The sequence below is a fragment of the Oreochromis niloticus genome, linkage group LG1, assembly GCF_001858045.2.
Source record: "Oreochromis niloticus isolate F11D_XX linkage group LG1, O_niloticus_UMD_NMBU, whole genome shotgun sequence".
NCBI lineage: Eukaryota > Metazoa > Chordata > Actinopteri > Cichliformes > Cichlidae > Oreochromis > Oreochromis niloticus.
Window position 1 is genome coordinate 24,978,194 of NC_031965.2, and position 27,314 is coordinate 25,005,507.

A 27,314-nucleotide genomic window follows, 5' to 3' on the forward strand; every position below is an offset into this window, starting at 1 on the left:
CTAACGTTCGGAGACGCACATAAAAGTCTATTATGGCCATGTCCTAAACCCAACAGGAAGTCCGCCATTTGGAAGTGAAGGTGACATTTTGGCTCTAATTTTGCCATTTCCATGCCTCGAACTTTTGCGAACTCCTCATTGGAATTTCATCGTACAAGCTTCATATTTGGTCAGTGTCAACTACACACCTGGGCCATGTTAAATTGTGGAGCTTTTGAGTTTTCGGGATACGGTGACGCCGTGGCGCCACGGCGAATTTCGATGACTCGCCATGAAAATCTTATTGCCTCTCGTTCTGTCATACATTGTCCGACCTTGACCAAAGTGGACACATATGATAAGGCTCCACCCCTGAACATATTTCAACTGCCATATTTGACATCAGGGACAGCGCCACCTAGTGGGAACAGGAAATGTCATGTTTTACACTTTGGGGTACAGTATTGTAATGGGTGACATCTGCAGCCTCAAATTTCTCCAGGAAAGCCTTAAGGAGTTGGTCTTGGGTTACAGAGAAAACTGTGAGTTTTCGCTGAAGGGTGTGACCCCAGCAGCATGGCGAACATTGAGGTCTCGCCATGAAGAAACAAATTAGTGTAACTCAATGAAATCCAATCTGACCAGTACCAGATTTTACAGGGATGATGTCAGACCCGCCCTGAACAGATTGATATGCCCATTGTCAGGAATACGTAGAGCGCCACCTAGTGGCACCAGGAAATGTCATGTCTTTCATTTTGTTGTACTGATTTTCACAGGTTCATCGTGGCCACCTCAAAAGCGGTGAATATCACCATCAGTCCCTCTTGATGCTTCAGTGAGAAAATTGTGACTATAAACTGAACGGCGCACCCTGGTGGCAACGCAGTTCACCATGAAAGATGAAGTGGCTTTTGAGGGGCTTGAAAAGTTTAAAAAGTCTTGAAATTTGGCGCACACCTCTAATTTGATGAGGGATTTCTTTTTATATGTTCATTTTCCTTGAACAGCGCAAAATGGCTCCACAGCGCCCCCTACAAAATTTCAAAACAACAGCCCCTGCTCTGTGTTTTATGTATGAGTCTGAAACCTGGCAAGCTTATTGGAGATATCAAGATGTACAAAAAAGTCTCTTGGAGCAATATCCCAAATCCAACAGGAAGTCAGCCATTTTAAAATTAATGTGTAAATTTGGCGACATTTTCCCCTCTTTTCAGGCCTCATACTTTGACGAACTCCTCCAAGGGATTTCATTAGATTTACGCGATCTCCTGTGTGTGGAATCTAAAGACCTTTGTGATGTTAAATTGCGAAGCTTTTTACGTTCAGGGAAACGGGGTGGTCATGGCGGCACGTGGAGTTTCAATCACTCGCCAAAAAGCAGTAACCTGCTGTCGCTCAAAAACACAATGTCCAATCTCTCCCAAAGGTCACAGGCGTGATGAGACTCGAGCTCGGAAATGTTTGTTATGCCACTTGTCAGTAATGGTTAGAGCGCCACCTAGTGGGACGACTATAATAATGGTTGAATGAGATGAAATTTTAGCTGGTGGTTAAATGCATGAATTCCATCAATGTGACATCAGATCGGAAGCGCTGGTTTTAGGTGTTGGGCTTGGCTCGACGCGCCGGGGGTGCGAGGGCCCTCATATCGCTGCTTGCAGCTTTAATTGTATTTGTATCTGTTATTGCTCTTAATTGGTTCTGTGAAGCACTTTGGCATACCTCTGGTTTTTAAACGTGCTATATAAATAAAATTGTATTGTATTGTATTGTATGTCACACTCAGGCCAGCAAGTCATACTGCTGGAGCTGACCATCCCTTGAAGAAAAAAAAAACAATTGGAGGAGGTGCAGGAAGAAAAAAAGGGCAAAATATGTGGCACTGGTAGCTGATCAGCAGAGGCAGGAGTGGATGGCACTCTGTGAGCCTGTGGAGGTGGGATGTAGAGGCTTTGCAGGTCAGTGTCTACACCCATACCTAGAGTTCTTGGGGATCTGTAAAGGAGTAAAGCCTTCAAAAACATCTGGGAAACTACAGAAAAGCTTTGGCTCAAGAGGAGTGATATCTTGTGATGTGTACCTGGAGACAAGTCAGGGCCTGATCACCCCCAGCTGTGTTGCCCAGGTGACGTTAAGACATGAAACACCCAATGAGTGGCAGGCGCACCATTTAGAATGTGTCCAGGTTGCACTACAAGGTGTAAGTTAGAACAATAATCGCTGTACCATCATTGTGAGTTATTGTGCGATTTCCATCCCTGCGGTTGATGTCTTTAAATACAAACTTAATTGCTATGCTTTCAGACAATCAATATAAGTTACCTCTAGAGCTACATCATATAAAATGATACAAAGTTATTAATCCAAATTGCTTGACCCTTGATGACGTAGTAACTGCAGTGCTGCCTTTTTAGCAACATAGATAATTAAACATTCGCATCATTTTGTATATGTAACAATGAGCCAGTTTAAAGTAAAGTTTGTCAAACCTCAAAGAGAGGAGAAGCATTTTTCTGCCGGCCTTCAATTACTTCAGAATCTTTTCTTCTAGAAAGACAGACAAAACCTAATAACACACATTCAACAACTTGATCTACAATAAGAAGCCATGAGGTAGGAAAAAAGAAAGTAATTCTCAGTGTTATGCTTCATTACTGTCTCCTGCAAATTGTTCTTTAAGGACAAGCAGAGTTTTCGCTTATTTCAATCATCTTATCCAAAAAAGAAATTTATCTTGCTTTTTTATTTCCCAGAAGGTCTTTTGTTGAATGTGAAAAAAAAATTCACTTTCCCTTTTAAACTAAATGTCCTAAACAGAAGTGAAATGAATCAAACCTAAGCTTTATTCCTGTATTTCTGTCCAAAAATTTCTGATATGCTGTTTGGTTTGTTCAGAAAGGAAAAATCTAAACTCTTCTGACCTACTTTTTTTAATTTACCAGCACTAAGACTGCAAACAGTGCCAATAATTTTAGCTCTTTGGTGGCAAAAAAGTCCAATAAATACAGAACAAACAGACCCAAATATGAATTTTAACTGAAATGAATGAGATTCCTTCTTAATTAAACTTGTTTCACTAAGTCTGCAAACTTCTAATGTTATTTGAAAAACCAGTATTATTAGTACTGATAACATTTTGTGGTAGAAATCTAGTAGCTGTTGTAAACCTACACAGTTATCCATATATCTTTAAAAACCACTTCAAATGAACACCAGTCTTTACTGACAAAAAGTATACTGAACATGAAAATAAACATCATTGCACAAGAAAAGCTAACTTAAAAAATTGTTGAAGTGAGGTACACACGTCGTGCAGAAGAAGCGCCCCAACTAGCTCAAGAAAGCATGCTTAATTAACCATTATATTTTTTTTTTTTGGCTTGGTCTAAAAACATCAACTTTCCACTATCTATTGCTGAAGGTGACCTGGAGATCTTTGCACTCATTGATAATTTACTTGCAAGGCTGAGTAATGTAATGTCCCGGGCGAGTCTGGAGTCTATAATGATGAGCACATTAAATGTGAAGCAGTGTAGATGTAGGTCACCAACTTAAGAGTGCATCTCACTCTAACAAGAAGGTAATGTCATTGACCTGCTCACCCAGAGCACATAAGGGTACAGAGTCCTGATCAAGGGCACTTTGGCATGGAATCAGGAGCGAGGAATCGAACCACCATTGCCAGATGATTCACTGTACCACTGGACTTTGCTGACTGTATAATTTAATACTAAAAGATTAGGACAATGGCATTGTCAGCCTCACAAATCCAATTAATAATTTTCAATAAGTGAGCAGAGAGAAGTCAATCTCACTGTCAATATTTCCACCATATTAATTCATGATATAATAGCCAGCAGAGTCAGTTTCCATGCATCTCAAATAAACAGCAGAATGGAAGCTGCAGTAATATTCAGTTTGACTGGTAGAACAGTAATAGAGTCAGTATATATGAGCCATTAGCTACTCTTAATGGACAGATTCTTGCTCCACTGAAGAGTCTATCTTAAGATAAACATCTACCTTATGGTCTCACTTATATATTCAGCATTCTCTCTGGACATTTACCAACACACACACACACAAATACAGATAGTTTTCCAAACTCCAACACATAGACATGGCCGAACTGACAATTTGGCATAAAATCTCTTTTAAAGGGTAAGAATTGAGTTTATTTTTATAGAAAGTATTTTAATGTTGGGAATTTTATTTAGAAATATCAGTAACTGCTTGGGTTAACATACCTTTAGGCTTGCCAGGTCACTATTGGGCCGCTTCTCTCCAGTGTCGTGCAAACAGTTCCCAACCCCACCATCTTGCCATGTAGCTGGCAGCGGTAGTCGTAGCGAGATCTGGGACTTCCAAAGCAAGCTGGTGGGCTTCTCCAACCAAAACTTGCAGCAGCAGGTGGTGAACTGGTTCACATGCTGTTACACATAGTTTATCAAGGCTGCAGGGGAGAAAAACAAAATCCGAGTGGAGAATTGTGGTTCCGGTTGTGGAGTTTGATTAAAGAGCAGAATGAGATCTTTTGGACAGAAAAACTGCACCATCAGTAGAATAAATCCAACCCTAGGATTTTCTCTGTATACCAGTACTGGCAGTGACCGTGTAGAGGTGCATTTATAGCCTGATTCAGTCACTGCAGTTTGCAGTCATCAACGATAACTGTCATAACTCTCCAAGCTTGGAGAGTTAGGTTTTTCTTTGGATGATGGCTGCTTTTTTACTAATTTTGAGTCCAGTCCAGTATCTATCCATTCTTAGAGGGTTTTTAATCTATTATTGAGACACCTAACACTAGCATATGAATGACTGAAAAATAAGAATGACTCTTAACTCAAGGGATGAACCAGATTTGTCTATATATAACAGACAATTTAGCAAAGAATCAAAATTGCGTCTTTCGGTACTTTGTTACCAGCAGCTTTTCACAAAAATATAAAAAAATATCCAGTTGAATCTATGAGAAATACCAAAGATAATACAGTTTGACAGGCATAAAAAAAAAAATTTTCACCAACAAGGACAAAAAAGCGGAACCCCGATAGATAGATAGATAGATAGATAGATAGATAGATAGATAGATAGATAGATAGATAGATAGATAGATAGATAGATAGATAGATAGATAGATATAGATAGATAGATAGATTGATTAAATCATCTATAAGTACAGTATTAAGAATTAAGTATTAAGAATTGGAATTAAGAACACAGAGAAGTACTGACAGATTTTAAACCACCATCTGGAAAGCAACTGATTGGCAACAGCTTCATTTTTCAGCATGAATATGATCTCAAACACACTGCCAAAGCAGTAAAAGCATACCTGGATAGAAAAACATGCAATGGCCTCTCCAGACCCTGGACCTCAACAATATTGAAGCAGTGTGGGATCATCCTGACAGACAGCTGAACAAAAGGCAACCAGTTTCCAAAAAAGAGCTTGGGTTGGAAGCACTTGTTCTTGAAGACAAGTTAAAGAAATTGCAAAAAAGCTTTCCTAAGAGATTTCAGGCTGTGTTGAAGAATAAAAGTTGCCAATTTGAACTGAACTGAGTTGTACAAACTCCATGTATGTTTGCACGTGTTTCAATAAATCACCTTTTCTGTTTTCTTGGCAAAATAAACAAATGAGGGGTGGCTTAATACCTTTGCACACTATTTTATATTCTGTTTCTGTTAGTTGATTTTTATCATTGTTTTTCCTTAATCTAGTATAAGCAGTTCCAAGGAATATTAAAACAAATATGTCATACTGCAATACCAGTACAGTAAACCACATATGCTACTCAGCTTTATTTAAATCTCTTACCTTTTATTTGCTGCACAGCACCGCATTTTTGGCCAGATGGATTATGCAGCATGTGCTCTATCAACTTTTTTAACTTTTAAAATTTTCTTTATCTTGTGGAAATTCTTCAATAGCTTTTGGCTTTGTGTTCATACCTAAATCCTAAGAAAAAGATCACGTGTGTCCTCGTTAGGACAGAGATTTGTGTTGGTGTGTCAGATTGAAGCCTATAGGTTCTTAGCTCCATATTTGAAGGAGGAAAAACTTGTCCCTAATCGCGTCTCCATTCGGGGTAACAGGCAGGGGGCGCTAAAGACTATCTCAGCTGTCACAAGAGACAAAAGTCATGTCACAACAGGTACAGGTCACTAACACAGAGAGCCAGACAACCATTCTGTTAGGATGCCTGGGTCGTTGACCCGGGGCTTTTGAGTTTATTATATTATTTATCATTTCTAGTCTTTGGTTTCTTTGAGTTCTGTCTTATGGTTTGTCTCTGTCGTCTCTAGTTGCTCTGTCTCCCCTGTCAGCTGTATCCCCTTGTCTAGTTCGCGTCTCTGTGTATCCTTAGTTGCTATATCCCCGTGTCCAGTCAGTCTGTGTCTGTAAGTTCAGTCTGTGTTGTGTTTCCTGTTTTACTTTGAAGGTCTCTGTCTTTTCTCATTGTGTTCAGTTTACGCTTCTTTGTCTCGTTAGTCCTGATTTGCCCCAGCTGTGTTTCCCTCCTGTTGCCCATTCCCTGATTACCCCCTCTGCGTATTTAAGCCCTGTGTTTTCCTGTGCTCTCTGTCGCGTTCTACCGTTTACTATGCTGTGTGTTTCTGTCTGCTTGCCTGAGTTTATTTTGCACTTTGGAAGATTGTTATTTTGAGTTCAGCATTAAAGCTGTTTTTGAGTTCACCTTTTTGCCTCCGAGAGTCTGCACTGTGGGTCCTCCTGCTACCACTCCTGCCTGCACACAGCCCTAACCTAACACATTCATGCTCATATTGACATCTATGGCCGATTTAGAATCACTAACCTAACGTAGATGTCTTTGGACTGTGGGGGGAAGTCAGACTATTCAGAGAGAACACCATCCTTCATCCATCCATCCTCATCCGCTTTATCCGAAGTCGGGTCGCGGGGGCAGCAGCCTAAGCAGAGAAGCCCAGACCTCCCTCTCCCCAGCCACCTCCTCCAGCTCATCCGGGGGAACACCAAGGCGTTCCCAGGCCAGCCGAGAGATATAATCTCTCCAGCGCGTCCTGGGTCTGCCCCGGGCCTCCTCCCGGTGGGACATGCCCGGAACACCTCACCCAGGAGGCGCCCAGGGGGCATCCTTGTCAGATGCCCGAACCACCTCAACTGGCTCCTTTCGATGTGGAGGAGCAGCGGCTGTACTCTGAGCCGCTCCCGGATGGCCGAACTTCTCACCCTATCTCTAAGGGAGAGGCCAGCCACCCTTCGGAGGAATCTCATTTCTGCCGCTTGTATCCGCGATCTCGTTCTTTCGGTCACTACCCACAGCTCGTGGCCATAGGTGAGGGTCGGGACGTAGATCGACCGGTAAATTGAGAGCTTCGCTTTTACACTCAGCTCCCTCTTCACCACGACGGACCGGTGCAGCGTCCGCATCACTGCAGCCGCAGCACCAATCCGTCTGTCGATCTCCGGCTCCCTTCTCCCATCACTCGCGAACAAGACCCCGAGATACTTAAACTCCTCCACTTGGGGCAGGAACTCATCCCCGACCCGGAGTGGGCATTCCACCCTTTTCCGGCTGAGAACCATGGCCTCAGATTTGGAGGTGCTGATCCTCATTCCCGCTGCTTCACACTCGGCTGCGAACCGTTCCAGTGCGAGCTGGAGGCCCCCACCCGATGAAGCCATCAGAACCACATCATCCGCAAAAAGCAGAGATGAGATTCTGAGGCCACCGAAGTGAAAGCCCTCCGCCACTTGGCTGCGCCTAGAAATCCTGTCCATAAAAATTATGAACAGAATCGGTGATAAAGGGCAGCCCTGGCGGAGCCCATCACCCACCGGAAACGAGTCCGACTTATTGCCGGCAATGCGAACCAAACTCTTACAATGGTTGTATAGGGATCGAATGGCCCGTAGCAGTGGGCCAGACACCCCATACTCCCGCAACACCTGTGTGTGTGTGTGTGTGTGTGTCAGAGAGAACACACGCAGGAAAAATGCAAACTCAACAATCAAACCCAGAGCCTTCTTATTCTGATGCTCTTAACCACTGCTCCACCGAGCTGCCTGTTTTTATGACCTTTTATTTTTAAAACTATAGGGCTTTAAAGTATAATGGCTCAAATTAAAATATACCCCCAACAGTTTTATTGGTTATAGTGGTCCTGGCTCATGTATTTGTTTGTTAGGAGGGTGATAAGTTCTGTCTCATCAAGCTGTTGCCTGAAAGGGGGCAACGGCAAAGGTAAATTCATTAAAAATGTGTTTGTCAATGAACAAATGGACTCCTTGAGTCCATTTGTTTATGCTTTCCTAAGAAAACCTGCATTTTTGCTGAATAGGAAGTAAATCCTTATAGGAGATAGAGCTGCAAATTGATATCTTGCACAATTTATATCGTGGCTTGTAGTAAACACTGTTTTGTCATTTTAGTTTTATGGGACTTCCTTTCAAGTTGATCACAGGAGAGAAAAATATTTGCTGTGTGTGTTGAATGGATTGGAGGGTGCTTTACCTTAACTGATCCTGACCTAAATGCTGTTTTTTTTTTTTCTTTAGCACAATCAGACCAAATCGCTGCCCTCAAGCCAGCAAAACACCCTTGCTGTTCATAACTTTCTTTCTGCTTGTATTTATTTTCCCTTAGTGTGCTGATCAGCAATACTTGCTTTCCCATTCATCCAGCTCAGTGGCAGTACAATCTTCTTTGGCTTTTGAACATATCTGCTGAAACAGTTGGAAGCTAAATGTTTTTCTCAAGTACACATTAAATGGTAGTTTCAAAGCAATAATTTTTGACTACTAGAGGGAAGAAAATACAACGAGGGCTGGGGATTCCTTTTATGAACTTTTTTTTTCGTGGAAAATGCATCAAATTACTGTCTGATAATATTTACTGGCTACATCAAACAGAAACAGAGCAACATGGACATCCCACAGGAGTCCGCTTTCTGTCTAACTTTCAAATATACTTCAAGTCTTTAAAAGCATTTTAGCCCTAGTTTGGTCTACTGACTGCTGGGAGTGCTGAGAAAACTATCTAAGTCCCCTGGGCTTGCAGGAGCTGTGACTTTTATCACAACACCCTCATTTACTGCAGCACCATTTCATTCTGGACAGATACTGCACAATGAGCACGCTGGCTGGGAGTGGTTGCTCACATTCTTATATGGGAATCTAAATATACACATCAGAAACAATAAGCTGAAAGCTAGAAGCTACAGCTGCAGAATGGGCAGTGGCATCAGACCTTTAACCTAAAGTGAAATGTTAATGCTGAAATTCTATTTTATGAGCAATTAAGTAACTATCTTTTGGAAGAGGATGCTAAAGGGGTTAAATTCTAAATTTTGATTAATTAGCATGCTCAACTCTTCCACTTCTATAACCTCTGAGCCACTGATAAACAGTCAGAGTTAACATAGCATGTCCATGTGTGTCTACAGCAGGTATTTATTCTCAACACACAGCCCATATGGCTACTAATTATAGTTTGGCACAAAAGAGTTCAGCGAGTCCACATTGGAGTCAGGCATGGATACCTTGCCACTGACCTTTCTGTAGATCTGAGAGGCATCAGCTGTGAATAGCACTAACAATACCCTCTGTGACATCACCTCTGTGATGTCGAGCACATTTTACAGATCATGGAGCAGGACTGTTGAGCTGAGATCACAGCTACTGAGAAAGGCTAAACTCATGCCTGATATAACTTCTTGTGGTCTGTTAGCCACGCCTGCTCCTTTTACGAACAATTAGAGATGTTTTATAAAGGTTTTTCATTGCTTCTCCAAATTAAACCCATTAAATCTGCTCTCTCTCTCCTGCCTTGCACTGTGGTTGCTGTGTGTTGTTATTATTGTGGGACTGCTTTTCTCTCAAACTCCACCACCTGAAGGTGGGGGGAGACGCCACTGCCATGTTGACCATATGGCCAGCTTATTATGCACTGGCAAAGCATCTTAATGAGAGTCCACAAACTGACAGACACATTCTTTTGAGCTCACACTGCACGTACATATGGACAAAATGCACATGGACACACACAAATAGACGGACACATTAACATTCAAGTACATGGCTCCATAGCTGCACACATACAGAAAAAAAAGCACACGAAGATGAAAGTGGCATGGAGAAACTATTGACCCACACAAACATTCATGGATAGAATCCATTTCTTTGCACACACACATGAAACTGAAAATCATTCAAGCATAAGCACAGGATAAACTCAAAGCCCTGTACTGACACCCAGTGGTAACAGTCAAACAGGGTTTCACATGAGCCCAGCAAGAAGAAAGAAGCTCTGTGTTGTTACGTGTTGCTAAAAATGGTGGACTTTAAACCATGTTCAGCCCAGAGATTTAAAACCTTTCCACTAATGTTGAACCCCAAACCATAAATCTGGATTTAGATCAAGTTAGAAAATAATAACAGTGTAATTCAGTCGAATTTATAGAAGCATCAGTTCACAACAACATTCGAAAGTGTTCTGCTTCCTGTGATGCCTACTGAGCTTTAGGTGAAAACAACATAAGCATTATCAGTATTTTTCGCATTCACTGAGTCAATTACAAGTAAAGTAGTTTATTAATTATGAAGTATTACAGCAGCTCTCACAAAAATACTGACAACATGTGAGTTAGGTGTATATAAAAGCTAGATACAACCACAGTCATGACATTACCCACTGTTTTGTTTATGGCGCCACTTTCTACAGTAGCAACTGTAGCATTTCCACACTATCCTCTTGCTATTCCTTCCTTCTGCTCTCCTACACCTTCAGTAGTGAGAGCAGCACCTAATTCTTGAAGCCCATATCTGTAATATTTTTTCCTTGCTTTGTGGTATATCTGACTATTTGCTGTTGAAGTTGAAATCGCTTTTTCAGTTTCGTCGTGTTCTTTTATTCACTTTGTCCGTAGTTTGAGTTGGAATGTTCTGTACTGTTTTCATCTGTGCACCTCAGGAAGAATAGTTCTCGCTGCAGTAACAGTCAACGGGGATTTAACCTTAAAATAATAAAAAATAGTAATAAGCAGGAACACGGAGGCACCTACAGCTGTAGTTCCTCAAACAGCCACTTGTAGCTTGGTCCACATCCAGCTCAGTTCATGGATGCTCTCATTTTAAACCCAGGATACTGATAAGTAAATTGATAAGTAAATTTATATAGCTGATTCCTATTTCATAATTCCCGTAGGGTAAGGTAGTGACTTTTTTTAGATAACTCAGCTCTTTGGATTTTGAAGTTTTAGCCATCACTTTCATCCACTTACCTCAATAAACGTAGTCACTTAACTGGACAACTACACCTATTTCTGCTATTGGTGCCTTTTTGAGGCATTTTTATTGCGAGACAAAAAAGCATGCCCTGACTGATGATACGGCCTGCTTTGACAGACAATCAGTCCAAAAAGTCTGTATTTGTTGAGTGAAATTCTGATATTTTATTTTTATTTTCATGCAGTTACATAGGACCCATTAGCAGGTTCTAAGTATGAAAATGTCACACTCCAAAGCAAAGTAATTAAACTTAAAATCATAGTTTACAAAATAATAGGTTTCAAGGTAGTTGTAGACATCTTTCATATACAGGCTGTGGTGGTAGCAAGATGTGACTTTACTTTTTTTTTTACTGGCAGATTTTCTGTCAGTTGCTTTAAAAAATAGTAGATTCGCAACGATGGGATGAACTGACATAAATTATGTACATGATCTCTGCTTTCAGTGAAAGGATTGACAGCAGACCAAATATTCAGGTTTAACTCTAATAAGTACACAAAACTCATTCCAAAAATACTATAGCCGACATCTTGGAGTCATATCCCAGTGATGACATTTGGCTGTACTGAGAGGAATTAATTGTTCATCTCATGTAGATGAGACCCTCTAACATATTAGTAGTGACCCTCTGTGAAGCATTATTATTGCCCAGGGTTAACTTTAGTCAGTGTAAGTATAAACGTTACTTAAGGCACAAAGGGTGTGTACACAAACAGTGATCCAAAAGCAGCAGTACGAGAAGTATAAGCAGGCTAGAGTCCACATTTGTGCGTGTGTGTCAGCGTAAATGAACCTTGTACCACTTTACCGCCCCTCATAAAGAAGTGGATAGATAACCAGAAATTTCTGATCAGCGACAAGCTTTGAGCCCTTTCCATCACCCACACAAGCAGGAATATATTCCCAGTTTGATTAGCTTACTCATGATGAGTGATTACAGCAACCTTTGGTCGTGGTTAAATATCGTCTCCTGCGAAATCCACACACACTTCCTGGTTTCCATAGCTTTGTAAACTATGATCATCAGAACGCATACATGGGGGGGTTGTGCCTTACTGTCTATATGGGTGTCACTTTCATAAACTGTGATAAGGCACAAAATAAATCAGATGTACAAAGGACAAACTCCCTGACAGACCAACGGAGCGAGGTAGCTGGGTCAGGCCAATTATTAGTATAGGCGTTTCTAAATTGAATTTTACACCGGTGTGGAGTCTTGATTTGGCATTTCACATTATTTTATTGATGTTTTACTTCATTTTAAAACAGTAGCTGGTGTTTGATTTTTGATTTAGATTTTTTATTTTGGGTTGGCACTGAAGGCAGACTTTTTCAAGAGCTTCAGCTTCAGATAGTTGGACACTTAAGAAAAAGATTTAATCATAGGGCAGTTATCAAGGTAGAGTATCTCTATTTTTTACATTTAAATATGTGTCGATTAAGTCAATGCTAATATTGTTTAAAGTTTTTTTTTTGTCTATGTCCTGAACGTGGTTTCATTTAAAATGCGTGCTATAAAGCCAGTTTTTTAAACTATCTTTAAACGATCTATTTTAGGTTCCTGGTTGATGCAGTGGAGTAAACAAGAAGAATGGAGGATCTGAGAGAAAGAGGAAAGAAAAGAGAAGGAAGGCACAGGTAAAAACTCTTCAACAGTGTGTGTTGCATCATAAAGGTTATGTGGTTTCATTTCTGCTTTAACTAATGGCACAGATGTGAAACTGAGCATAATATGTGACATGAGAGGAATTTAAATATGGAAATTACATTTATATGAGTGACAGGCCACGAGTCCACCAACCATGCTTTGATCTTAATTAACCTGCTTGATCAAATACATACAATGGAGGAAGAAAGCGATCTTGCAGACACTTTCTTTCTAGGCAGTAGAAATCCATCTTCTCCTCTGGGTCTTTTATGCTTTGTGACCCATGCGGTGTTTAATAAAACTGGCTGTGTGCTGTGGAAGCATGATAACTTGCGATGGGAGGAAAAAAAGAAGGAAAATATGAATAAAAAAAGAAACTGAACAATTTCCCCTGATTAAATCAAAAGTAACATCTGTATTGATAGGGTGACATAAAAACAAGAACACAAATATTTTAGAAACATCTCAAAAAGTTGTTTAAAAATGAAAAATTGTATTGTTATTTATTAGGCCATAAAAAACGAAATTCATGTTTTTGTTACCAAATAGCTCGCTGGACTTCTCTGAGAAGTCTGAAATTAATTGAGTATAACATTTAACCACTAAAACTAATTTTCTATTCAGGAATGGAAGGAAATGACTGTAATTTGGCCTTTTAATCAAAAAAATAATAATGTGCTTTAAAAATATCATTTTGATTACAGAACTTTGTAGATAGTGGTGAATTAACCTTTACAGAAACATTAAAAATGTGTTTAGTAATTAGCAGTAGTGTTAATTTAGGACATCTGTGGCGTCTGTGGTCTAATAAATTTCTTTAGCCTTTCTCTTTAGCGTTTTGCATTTTCTGCCCTTATTATCGAAATTTCGGAATCATGAGTAACGTAAGCTTTTTGGTTTTAGTCTATGTTCACTGTAAAAGCATTGCCTCTGATTTCTGTCTACCACAGGAACTTACTGAAGTCAGACAGTTAGTGAATTTATTTCGTGATTCAGGGACAGCACATGTTATTCTTTGACTGACCAAGCTGCAGCAGGAACATGTTTCATAGCATCACGGCAGCTTTAAAGTTGTTTCCTATTTGCTGCACTGAAAATGAGACAGAAATATATTCAACACCACATGCTGCTTTGAACCAGGCAGCTATTCAATTTCCTGTCCCTGGGTCCGCTATCCAGTTTTATTAACATCTTCATCATTGTTAGGAGGTTAATTGTTGGTGAGATATGTGTTGGTAATGGATATTACATATATATATTATTTTTCACCATAAAGTATTGTGTTACCAGGTTTCCATTTGATATAATTCACAGCCAAGAAAACAGTTAATTTGTTCTGTGCACTGCTGTGCTTCGCTTTATTGCTGTAGCTGATATCATCTCCACTGTTACTGCCTGCTGTTAGGGCCTCCATTTCAAATGTTAAATACACGCTGAAGTTGTAATTATATTCTCCATGTAGGTATATCTGACACAAAAATTATGACATTGTTTCTGAGTTTAGATTTTTTACACCACCCTTGTTGTGATTATGAAGTTATAAAGAAAAATAAAACAATATTTTATCAGCAACTTTTGATTTGAAAGCCTCTAAACTTCCACTAAACTAAAGTAAAGCTAGGAATGGTGTCTATAAAGTTTTTAAATATTAACTACTTTTATATAAATCATTGCAGTTAATTGATCCTGATTTATTAAATGTTACGCAACTTTAGAGAGTAATATAACTTGACTAGAAGGTCACAGCAAAGTGAGCCAGTACACCAGCTTCCAAACTCTTAACACCCAACATATGGCAGCCAAACTGTGTGACAGTTTTAATTTTTTATGGGGAAAAAAAGCATTACTGAAATAAAAGGTTTTTGAGCTTTAATGGGCCATGTAATCGAGTGCATTCTTAAACAGGGATACGCTTTATGACAGTTATGACATTATGATGTGATGGAGCCAAGTTGAATCTGGTTTGTTTGAGTCTGGGTGATTACAGTCTGCAGATAATCATATAGTGTGATAAGTAAATATTCTAATCTGAAGTTTGTTGTCATAGTGAGTCATTCTTGTAAAAGCTTTTTGAGTCTGGGGAACTGAAGCCCTTTCCTGATTTTGCTGGTCTTTTCAGCACAAATTGCTCTACATATAAATCTACCTCACTGACTGGATTACCAAGGCTTCAAGCTGTGTCTTTCCACTGTTACCATCTTGGTGTTTTTGGGGGTGTTTTTGGTTTTGACTAATACCCTGTGACCGATAAAGCTTTGGATTATGGTCCTTTTTTATAGGGTTAGGGACAATTTACAAAAAGAACTTGAATCAAGTTCCTCCATAAACTCATAAGGAAATGATTTACTGACGTCACAGAGCAAAGGAGCTGAGAGCTATTTTTTTAAATACTTCTCCAGAAAACAGGAAGTCTTTTTCGAACTGTTTTCAGCATAGGGGGCCATGATGACGTATCCTAGTGAGTTTTGGGTAGAAACATCTGAAAAGTTAAATTTCTTCCATCAATGTCGTGTCTAATGAAGACTCACTAGTTTCATAAATACACTAAAAAATAAGTGGCTTGTCTGCTTGTCACTTGCCATTGGGGGAAAAGCTAAAGACAGCAGACTTTTGTTTCCTAGCTACTTTTAATAAGTTAGATTATCCAGTATATCGATATCAGATTTTTTTACTTCCTAAAATCTGCCACTCTCATTTACCCTAAAAATCCAATAGTTATCAAGCGTCACATAATAATAATAATAATAACAGCAATAGTGTAATATCACTAGTCCTTATATAACAACCTTCTGCCAGCATCAATCTGGCAATTTTGTACCACACCTTGGATTAACAGTATTTCCGTTGCTATGGCAAAGCCAGAGATCACAGTGTTATTAAGTAGCATAATCTCAAGGTAAAAAACCCACACCCTGATAATTATTCTGCACTCTGTATTAATCAGCGGGGTGGCAGAGAGGGTGACGTTTAATGTGCCAGGAAACACAGATATAGAGGTGTAATTATGGCCAAAGGGTTGCTTGAGAATTTATTAGCCTAGATGCCTGTTTGCGTGCCAGTCACATTCTAATCTGGAAGCACCAAAACCATACACTGTGCCTTTCATGCTAAAAGCTTTCGCTATATTTCACACTGACAAGTGACAATCACTGACAATAATAAACACAGACCCCCAAAAAATGGGGAAAAAGAGAGAGAGATGCAGCACACTGTGAGTTTCTGGAAGAGTTGAAAGAATACTGTTCAATAAAAACTGTACTCTGACCTTTGCGATGAACTGAGGGCTTTGGCAGATTCGTAGATAACAGCGGATTCTTCATTTTTTACTGAGCTCCAGTTATGTGTAACCAACACCCAACAGACCATGATCACAATCAGCAATAGTTTGAAGTATAAAATGTAAAAATCTTCACTTTATTCCTTGTTACAGGCTCATCCATAGACTATGCACCCATGGTTTATCACATATTCGTTTAAAAACGTCACTGCAGTCAATTTGCACCTAATAAATGTAGTCATAAATTATTGTATTTGTGTAAACATGACCATACAAATGTAAAAGTATTATGATAAGAAACAGTGCTGTGAAAACGTCGGCTCCCTTCCTGTTTTTTTTTTATATCAGAAGGATAATTAAAGTAATTAACTGTGGTTAACCACATTTTTGGGAAACCTGAGTTCAGTTTCTTTAGCCCTCCCAGGCGGCCTTGATTACTGACAGACCTGTGGAATCAAGAAGTCACATAAACAGAACCTGTGTGACAGAGTCTCTGACATGTATCGGTGTGGAAAGGGTTACAAAGCCATGGATTCCCATGAACCACAATAACAGTTATTATTCACAAAAGGAGAAAACTTGGAACAAGAGTGGCAGGCCCACCAGAGCACATGGGCGACTCATGAATCCAGTACAACATTTTAAACAACTGCAGGCTTCATTTGCCTCAGTTGAGCTCAAAGTTCATGATTCAACAATGAGAAAGAGACCTGGCAAAAATGGCGTCCATGGGAGAGTTACAAGGAGAAAACCACTGCTGTCCTCAAGGCACTTTATATTGTAAGGTAGACCCTACAATAATACATATAGAGAAAAAACCCAACAATCAAATGACCTCCTATGAGCAAGCACTTTGGCGACAGTGGGAAAGAAAAATTCCCTTTTAACAGGAAGAAACCTCCTGCAGAACCAGGCTCAGGGAGGGGCGGGGGGCCATCTGCTGCAACCGGTTAGGGTGAGAGAAGGAAGACAGGATAAAAGACACGCTGTGGAAGAGAGACAGAGATTAATAAAAAGTATGATTCAATGCAGAGAGGTCTGTTAACACATGTTGAGTGAGAAAGGTGACTGAACAGGAAATACTCACTATGGGAATCCCCCAGCAGCCTACACCTATTGGAGCATAACTAAGGGAGGATTCAGGGTCACCTGATCCAGCCCTAATGGATGAATCCTGCTCTTTGCCAGAAATTTCTGACGTAGAGTGTCCTGCCCTCAGTTTGTGCCAAGAAGCTCAAGTTCACTTGGGTTATGCAACAGGGCAATGATCGGAAACCACACCACAGAGTCCATCACTCAATAGCCCAAAGAAGGTTTTGGTGTGCGCTAGTCAAAGTATGAACCTAAATCCTACTTAGATTCTTTGGCATGAATTTAAAAAGGCCATTAATGTTTTGAAATTGTAGGCTGAATGAATAAAATTTGGCAAAGACAAATAGGACAAAATACCTCCACAGCAACCAGAAAGACTCTGTGCCAGTTATTGCAAATGCTTGATTGCAGCTCTTGTTGCCAACTGTGGTGTAACCAGTTGTTAGGTTTAGTGGACAATTACTTTTCTCAGATAGTGCGAGGTTGGTTTGGAGAACTTTTTCCCTTAATAAATGAAATGATAACTGATAAATGAAATCATCGTTTAAAAAGGGCATTTTTTTCTTTACTAGGGTTGCCTTTGTCTTGTATGTCTTTTTGATGATCTCAAACTTTTAAGGATAAAAAGAATATGCAAAAAAACCTAAAAAATCAGGAAGGGCACTGCGTGTGTACCTGTAGTTTAATGTCAGTAAATTGGGACAGCTTAGTGCTTTCTCTTTCACATAGATGAAACTAAAAGATATATCTACTCTTTTATTAATTCTCTGTCACCCTTCAACTGACTTTAATAGATTATTAGGCAGCCATTTTCTTAGTACATTATTAAACAGTCGTTCTAGTTTCCTGTTTTTATAGTCAACCAATATCTATTTCCCAGGGATACATGGGATCCATTCCAGCTGAACCCCGCAGGAGCTGAGAAGGAAGAAAAGAGAAGATGTTTCCAGCTGGCTCAGCATCTGGTGGCTGTTTTGGTGGGGTTAGCTGTCTTGGCCGCTGCTGTTGTTGCAAAGGTAGGACCATTCATGAGTTTATCTTTTTCTCTCTATGAAGTTATTCACCTGGTTACCACTGGGGCTGAAGTCCAAGCTCTGGCTAAAAAATGCTGACTGCATCAAAAACAATACTACATCTATGGCTTTGTTGTTGTTTTTGTGTTTGTGTTTTTTTCTTGAAAGTGCTTTGGATTATTTTCATTAATTTGATCACCACTGAACAGTATTTTTGCTTTCTTAAACTCTGAGTCTGTACTGTGTTCCAAATATGGAAAATAAGACCACCATATACGGTATTAGAGTCTGACTGATATATCATGTTAGATATTTCCCAATTCATGTTGCATAGTTTATCCATCAGAGCGCACTCTGCAAATCTATTTATGTTTTGTATGCCTAAAAAAACTCTTTCAGGCATTTCAACAAAGAACTCATCATGTGAAAAGTACAAATCATGTGAAAACAAGCTTATCTGTCTCTGCCTGCCTGATCATAAAGTAACACGAAGAAGATTCATGCTGTTTATGAGTTTACAGTACTGAATGCCTTTGTACCCAGAACTGTTCCCCGTCCAGTTCCTATTCCTGGGAATATTAAACCCTTATTATATCAATTAAACTAACCTGCTAACCACTTTCCTAAAAAAATTTATAAAGTTCTTTAATGAAGTAATTTTCTTAACACACAATGATCATATATCCTTTCAGGGCTCCCTGCTGGTGTTGTCAACATTGTCCAGTCCAACGTCCCGGCGCAGCCCGAAGGAAAAACAGTTCTACATGCTGATGTTGATGTTCTGCCTGGTCTTCCCCAACTTCCTGGTCTTTTTGAAATCACTGTGGCGATGTTCCTTCAAGAGCTTTGTACCACCCAAAATGAAGATCATGGGATTTGTATGTTTTTCTACATATTTTTAGTTTATTGTCACCAGCTTTACATGTAGCTATAACAAGACAGCAGAAAAATGTAAAATTTCAAATCGTTACCGACAAAATTAAATAGTAATAATGTTTTTTTGTTAATCTTTGGCACAAAGTAGGTCCCATTGGGTGCAGTTAATTAATCATGAGTTTATCTTCTAATATTATTTTCAACAAAATGCTATAAAGAGAATTTTGTCTTATTCTTATTTATGTGGTTCTGTTTGTGTATTTATATTTTGTCATTTCTTTAAGAATTATACAAACGATAACAGAAAGGTTTATTTAGGTCAAAAGACAGAAAAGAAAAAGAAAGTAAAATGAACGTTTGATGGTAATGATACAAATTAATGGTGAATATAAAGTATTTTTGAATGGCTTCTATTTCCATGTCCAAAACCAATAGAAACACTGCATAAGTGAGGACATCTTTCTGGTTTTGTGTCTTTTCCAGATTTGCCTCATTGAGGTCCTGGTCTCTCTCGGTACTTCAGTCCTTGTGCTGGTGGTTATGCCTCAGTTTGACGTCCTGACTAATCTCTTCATCAGTGGAGGAGTCTGCATTGTGTCTGCAATTATGCAGATAATATTCAGACTACAGCGAGATAACTGGAAAATTGTGTTCCCAATCTGCTCCCTCATACTCACCTCTATTGGTAACTCCTTTTAAATTACCTTCTATGTGCAAGCTTGTTTCCCTGGCTTTCTTTTTAGCTTTGTCCACTGAACATTCATAGATTCAGTGTGGTGAAAAAACAAAAAACCGAGAGCTGCTCCACAAAAAATTAAATATAATATAATCCTTAATTACATTTTATGATAATTAGCTCACACCAGGTATAGTAGGAGGTTTAACAGCCATGTTGGCAAACCTTACCTGCTCACAAATTAGGGGTAGGGAGTGAATGAAGCAGAAAGCAGTAGAGTCGACAGTGATTTTCCCAGTTCTGTACGTCACTTATCTTTCTCTGTTTCTCCCAATTGTTTGAACACTTCTCAAGGTTTGTGTTTTCAGGTTTTGACTGAACTGATCTGCTACTAATTGTCTGTCAGCTCTTTTAAACTATCCTTCCATTGTTGTCTTGTTTATCCAATTCTGACACAGTAATTCTGTCACCCTCATTACAACAACTGCCTCAGATAAATGATGTAAAATGTCTTAACTGCCAAAACAACAACTCTGTCAAGTTTTGATGCTTAACACCAAGCTTGCAAGCTCCAAGTTCCATGATTGATTTAAAAAATATGGTGTATAAAAAATATATAAATATTGGCAAACTTATATTAAACATTGCCAAAGTTTCAATATTCGGGAAAAAGAGAGAGAAGGTACCTTAGAATGAGATAAATAGGGATTATATTGTAATGCAGAGTCCAAGAATAATATTATGGAGCTGAAAATGTGAATGATAGGTGTCTTTTTAGGACATTTGGATAGACAGTGGATACAGTGTATTCCATATACACTGTATCTACTGATATAAGAGAAAGTTTAGATACGCATTTATTAACTGACTAATTTGACCAACAGGTTACTGCATGCTGGGAATTGACTACTATGTCCGTGTAACGTCATATGTGGACAGACAGGGTTCTGACTGCTATATCTACGTGGCACTTGGAATTTTCTCTTCCCTCCTTGTCTCGTTGTGCTGGTGGGAAAATTCACTACAAGCAACCAACCGCATGCAGGTACGCTGTTTTTCTATAGTGGAGCTTCAGCTAGCTTGGATTCTTTCAAGTCTGTATGTTTATGATGAGGAAACTTTTTTTTTTTGACACGATCACTGAGGATCTTTTTTCCTCTCTTATCCCACAGGATACGTTGTCACAACTGGATGGTTTCAGAGACTTTGTGTTTGTCATCAGCAGTATTCTGAGGATATTAGTGATAGGTAATTATTCGCCATCAATGTCTGTATTGACGCAATGAATGGAGAGGAGAAAAAAAAACATGCTGGCAAAATTACACCCGCTCTTGCATTGTGTTGTCATCATCTAACATAACTGCGTTGGACACGCGATGAAAAATCTAATTTCCCACATTCGCACTGGAGAACAAACAGATTTCTGTGATGTCAGGGGTGCAGATGGATTGCAGAGGATGTTCTCCAGCTGTGATGAATTCTTCAGTTGTTGTTTTCAGTATTAGTAAATCTAGGTTTTCTATTCTGCACAACAAACCATTATTAATATGTTCTCTTTTATTTTTATTTATTTAAAATCCAATGTATTTCTTAACTTATAAAATTATTATTGCAAATTTTCTGATACATGGGCTGATTTTTCTAAAGTGTTTTTCTACTCTAACTAAGCACTGCAAGCTACTGACCCAGTTACACACAAATCAGGGTTCAGGGTTCAGTATCTTGCCTACGGATACTTAAACGCAAGCTTCCGATTGGTAGATGACCCAGTCTACAGAACAGTACAGGTTTATGTTATCTGTACCGTTTCTCTGTACACGTTGCAGATTAAATTGTTTCTTCTATCATTGCAGGAATTTAAAACATTACCACTCTTATTATTTACAGTATTTCTTTAATCAATATATTTCTATACCATAACAATATTTACTTGACCACAAACAAAGAACAGTCATAAAAAACAGTTTCATTGTGAAATAAATGATTTGAGTGAAAGAGGGATGCATTTTTAAATGTGGCAAGCATGTAAAATAATTTTTGTCTGTTCTAGGGGCCGTATACCTGATCTACCACAAGCTAATTGCGAAGACCATCTTATGGGACAATTTCGTCCTGCGTGACGGAGAACTCCTGAAAACAGGACTAGTGTTGTTTTTCTTACAAGTAAGTAGAAGGAAGAGAACATGCAATATGTATTAAAATTACTGTAGGAAGAATAGATGCCATAAATGTAGAGCCTGATTTATCACTGCATGTAGCAGACAAAACTGTGTCTGATGGTGATTTAGCAAAAAGCACTTTTTCCCCATTATTACATTTGATAATTTTCTTTTTATGGCTCTCAGCAGGTTTAGTCTAGATTAATTACTTAATAAGACAAAACTTACTAAAACCAATCAAATCTCATTCATACAGACTCTTTAGCTGCCGCAGGTTTAATCAGTCAGGGGTCTCTGTATCCACTACTTACTTGCCCGAGGCATGATAATGATCACATGTTCCAATTATGATCTGAGTTCTGAAGTGTAAAGCACTTTTTTGCACTTCTTTCTTTCTTTTCCACAAAGAATTGGTTCAGAAACATATTTTAATGGTGGTAGTATGGTCTAACATTTAAATTAATTACATTAAAATCTTAATTTTGTCCTTATGACAGTAAATTAGGCTTAATAAATATTGCCTTCATCTCCCGTCTCAGGCCTTCTGCTCAGCAGCCTGCCACTGGTTTGGAGTGGTGGCCTGTAAGATTCATTCTGTCAGGATGAGTTTTGCCCTTCCTCTATGTTGCACTGGACCTGCAATGCTACTGCTGGGAATAGTGCTGTTTTTTACACTGGGATGGAAACTGGATAATGGGACAAAATCAGAAAGCATCATAGGTGAGTTTTTTTTCTTTATTCTTTTTTTTAGGTCAAGAGAAATTTAACTACCTTTATAAAAATGTGACTTGCAATAAGTTTTGTTTTTAATTGTTTAATTAGTAGCTTCAGCACAGGGAAGTTTCCAAGAATTTTAACGTTGTTTCTACTTAAGTGGCTTAATATTTTCATCACGAAAATCCACTTTTAAAAAATACACCATGACTCTTCTGATGCACTGTATCATTTATATGTATAAATTGTTATAATTATGAATAAATGAGTTATTTAAACTACACGTAATAAAGCTAGAAAAAAAAATGTTTGTTTTCATTGCAGAATTTTGTGACAAGTTGCTCTATCTGAACACCAAAAACACTTCTGTGGTCTTACTCGAGCTTACTAGGAGCATGTGTCGGACTTCACTAAACAGGTGTGTTTCTATGCTGAGAAATGTGAATGAAACGTACCATGTGAAGTGTTCAAGTCACTAATTCTTCTTGCACTTCAAGCAGCCTGGTCATTTATAATTTTTTTTAATGCGAATAAAATGGAAGTATTTATTGTCCAACGTCATCTGCCATGTCCTATAGCAATATATTAAGTACAGACATCTTCTGTATTTAAGCATCTTATCTTTGCACACTTCACTCAAAATATTTATTTACCATTTGATTGACAGCCACTACTTTCAATGGCCTTTTTCCATGCTGGCACTGGAGGGAGTGTGCATGTGGTCAGGCTTTGTCACATGTACCTACTACGTATGGAAGATCAAGGTATCAGGAAAAACACAGCACAAATACGCACACCTTCATTCAATCAGCTATGAGAAGAGATATGCTTTAAATGAATCCAGTCATTTCTTTATTCGGAAGCTTTAGTTAAACTCCCAGAAAAGCCACACCACAACATATTAAAGCATATTATTTTTGAAATCTAATTTTAAAAAAATGACATACACTTAAATAGCTTCGTGTTTCACCTTCCATTAGGTCCAGCGTATAGAAAGAACATCTCAGCTCTTTGTTCGTCGACTGTATGAATCTGCTTTCATTGACCTGTCTCTGCTACTCAACACCAAGATGAAGGTTCCAAAAGCCAAAACCCAAGAAAGGTCAGTGTGATCTGAGAATAGCTTCCCTGTTGAACATTATTTCAGTGTGGTCATAAATTAACTAAAAAAAAAGAAATCAATCATAATGGGTGATAACTTTTCAAATGCAGTAGAGGCACAGACATTTCTTCAACAGGAAATGCAGTTATGCAGTGAATAATTTATTTGAAGCATAGGTAGAAAAAAATGCATTTGAAGTTGAATTCATGCAAACTGTGTGTCGCTAGCAGAGCACGTCTCAGTGTAAAGACATCCACATAGACATGAACAAAAAAAAATGATGTTGATCTACGATCTCAACAAAATTGGAAACTCGCTTATTTGCATCCACAAATTCACTGCAGCTGCACATGTGGCACATTTTATGAAACCGTTTCCACAATGGGTGTGTAACATTAATGAGCCTCCACAGCAGATGTTTCTAAGATGTGCGTGTTCACAGCATGAAATGTTTAAAAATTCTGCTACAACTTCTCCTCTCCTTAACAGCCATGATGAAATGCAGAAGTGTGTGATCTATCTGTGCGCCACCATGTGGCATGAGACCTACGACGAGATGCTGAAGATTCTCACCTCCATGTTCAGGTTAGAGCCAGTACCTCTGAAGACTTTAGGGGCCAGACAAATAAATAAGTGTAGGCACAAAAACATGCATGTGCATACCCCAGTCACTATGATGAGAATTTCTTATCACATTTCTTATCATTATATTATTATTTTTATCTGCACATACAGCATAAAGTAGATCAGGCTGCATACAAATCCACAGTGACTGAGATTTAACAACAAGCATGCTTAACCACAGCTTTATAATTCTGATGAAAATAACGAGTTTGAGTTTAAAGCATCTAGCCCCAGGTGTACTAGTATCACATACACAGCGTGGGTTTAATTTCTCTTTTACGTGTCTTTAAAGAGCAATATAACAGCATATTAAAATCTGGGTTTGATTTACCTCCACCTGTTTAATTTCGTACCAGGCAGGTGTCAGTACACAGGTGAAATTTTTAACCAGAGAGGCATTTAGAGCCTCTCAGTCTGATGTAAAGTGGTTCTTAAAAATGTAAATAAAAGGTCAAATTCATTAGCTTATGACCTAATATATTCAAAGGCCTAAAATGCCAAGTGTTTGGGCTGCTTAACATTTAAAAAATGCATTTTCCTGTCATTCTTGTTATTTCCTGCTGTGCACTGATTGTTCACACTTAAAAATAAGACCTAAATGAAAAGGCTTTTGCTGTGTTATACAGTCATCTGTTATTGTTTCAGGCTGGACCGTTATCGAGGGGATCCAAAGGAAGAACACAAGGACTGTTTTGACTTTGAGTGTCACATTTTAATGGACGATGCCTTCATGACTGACGATGACACAAACAAGAGGCTGGTTAATACTTATGTTAATGACTTGATCCATGTTGTCATTGAAGTTTACAGGTGAGATAACCCCGCTGTTAAATATATGTGTATACATCTACATGTCTCTCTTTCTCCATCTTTCAAACTGATCACCTACACATCCTTCCGTTCAGGGTCTTCACCAACAAAGAGCCTGACGATGTGTCGATCATTGAGACTCCCTACGGTGGCAGGTTGATGTTTGTTCTGCCAGAAGGGAACATGCTCTATGTTCACCTAAAAGACAAACTACTCATCAGGAACAAAAAAAGATGGTCCCAGGTACAGATTAGCTGTGAAACTTTCTATCTCTATATCCCTATTTATGTGTATGTGATTGTGAAATACACTAAAAACCAAGTTCTCTCAGTCAAACATGCAGACTTGTTTTCATTTTTCATGTATTGGAATTGTATGAGCTTGAATGGACCCATCATGTGTACAGTCTGATTCTACTATTCTATAACCTCACACAATGGGACGGGTTCTTCAACACTCATTATTATTACTCAAATGTGTCAAAAATATATGTTTTACCCAAAAAACTATTTACTATTAAATATGGGATAGAAAAGCAACAACTCCAAAACTAGATATTTTTATATATCATAGGCATGAAAATAAATGGCTGAAATCCTTTCAGTGCTGTTCAGTATTTCAAAATAAGAAACTGTGTTGCTCTACTGTGCTGCATGCAATTATTAATAATGATTTGGACTGTAGTAAATATACTGAGATACTGGAAGTGCTGTTAATTAAATATGTGTTCATCTCTAATTGTAAATGTATGAAAATGCTTAGTTAAAATTTAAAACATGCTTATTAGTATTGCAGGTATAATCATTCTGTATTTTCTACATGTGTGATAAAAGTTTAATTAATTTGACAAATCACCTCTGTCAAGTCATCTAGACTATTATACAGCGAGTCTCCAAAAGGCTGTTCTTGGATTTTAACATTCAATACTGCTGCTTTTTTCTTTTTTTCTCAGATAATGTACATGTATTACCTGCTTGGCTGGAAAGGCTACATTGTGAAGAACCCTTCAAAGATCCCAGTAAGACTTTTCAGCTATTATTATAATTGCATGTATAATTTATTACAATTTTTCACTCACCTATGTTTCTTTTTCTTTTCTTTTTTTAGCAATTGAATAACTTTTCCAGAGCCAGTTTGGTCTCTCTGGATAGTGAGACTTTCGTGTTGCCTCAGTATGACAACGACAACAAACGCAAGTTCATCTCAGACGACAACACGTATATTCTTGCTCTTGACGGAGACACTGACTTCCACCCTAAAGCTGTGATTCTGCTTGTAGACAGGTGAGCTGCACACCAGTCAACTTCTTAAAATCTGTCATGGCTCGGTATTTAGATCATTTTCCTCCATAAATCACTGATGCTTTTGTAAACAACAAATACTAACTCATTTTATCAGCTATTTAGTCATCCAGTTAGAAAGTGTCGATTTTAGTTATTGTTGCTTGTCAAACATGTCAATTTATAAAACATATTTGTGTTCACAGGTTGAGGATGTATGACAATGTAGGTGCAGCATGTGGTAGAATCCATCCTACTGGCATGGGTGAGTGGGCATTTCAAAAGAAAAAGCATCAAAAATGTCTGTTTGTACATGCATATGTATTGCCACTGATGTATCATTAAATGTATTTAATTTAAAAATAGGTCAATAATAATTTCATAGGTCCACTCTAGTTCTCGACATTCCCTATATCAGCATTTAGTTGGATTTTTGCTTCTGCGGTGTTCTTTTAAGCTCTCTATATATGATGGACTAACTTAGAAACAATGTACTGCCTGTACCTTTTTCCAAATGCCTATTATTTCTTCAACCTCCTTTGCTTCATCTCTCCTCTCATCTGCCTCTCTGCCATCCCAGGTCCCATGGTGTGGTACCAGAAATTTGAGTATGCAGTAGGTCACTGGCTCCAGAAGACAGCAGAGCATGTGTTTGGTTCTGTGCTGTGCAGTCCGGGATGCTTCAGTCTATTCAGAGGGTCGGCCTTGATGGATGACCATATTTTAAAAAGATACTCAACAACTGCACAAAGAGCTCAAGAATATGTGCAGTATGATCAAGGTTGG

General features: G+C 38.6%; 1 protein-coding gene across 2 annotated transcripts in view; it reads left to right on the top strand.

Moving 5' to 3' along the window:
• Positions 1 to 1,816: 1,816 nt before the first annotated feature.
• Positions 1,817 to 27,314, top strand: part of chs1 (chitin synthase 1) — a 34,159-nt gene continuing 8,661 nt past the window's right edge. The window contains exons 1-19 of one of the 2 annotated variants that reach the window (XM_025906831.1): positions 1,817 to 1,940; positions 12,815 to 12,895; positions 18,155 to 18,290; positions 18,980 to 19,165; positions 19,647 to 19,848; positions 20,724 to 20,884; positions 21,012 to 21,087; positions 21,890 to 22,002; positions 22,538 to 22,718; positions 23,037 to 23,130; positions 23,380 to 23,476; positions 23,693 to 23,814; positions 24,304 to 24,399; positions 25,084 to 25,248; positions 25,344 to 25,491; positions 26,201 to 26,266; positions 26,356 to 26,531; positions 26,735 to 26,793; positions 27,109 to 27,309. In XM_025906831.1, coding sequence (XP_025762616.1) covers positions 12,849 to 12,895; positions 18,155 to 18,290; positions 18,980 to 19,165; positions 19,647 to 19,848; positions 20,724 to 20,884; positions 21,012 to 21,087; positions 21,890 to 22,002; positions 22,538 to 22,718; positions 23,037 to 23,130; positions 23,380 to 23,476; positions 23,693 to 23,814; positions 24,304 to 24,399; positions 25,084 to 25,248; positions 25,344 to 25,491; positions 26,201 to 26,266; positions 26,356 to 26,531; positions 26,735 to 26,793; positions 27,109 to 27,309 — 2,326 coding nt within the window. In that variant the 5' untranslated portion in view covers positions 1,817 to 1,940; positions 12,815 to 12,848. Of the gene's footprint in view, positions 1,941 to 12,365; positions 12,657 to 12,814; positions 12,896 to 18,154; positions 18,291 to 18,979; positions 19,166 to 19,646; positions 19,849 to 20,723; positions 20,885 to 21,011; positions 21,088 to 21,889; positions 22,003 to 22,537; positions 22,719 to 23,036; positions 23,131 to 23,379; positions 23,477 to 23,692; positions 23,815 to 24,303; positions 24,400 to 25,083; positions 25,249 to 25,343; positions 25,492 to 26,200; positions 26,267 to 26,355; positions 26,532 to 26,734; positions 26,794 to 27,108; positions 27,310 to 27,314 lie in introns of those variants that run through there. The other variant, XM_019359330.1, reaches the window with a different exon arrangement.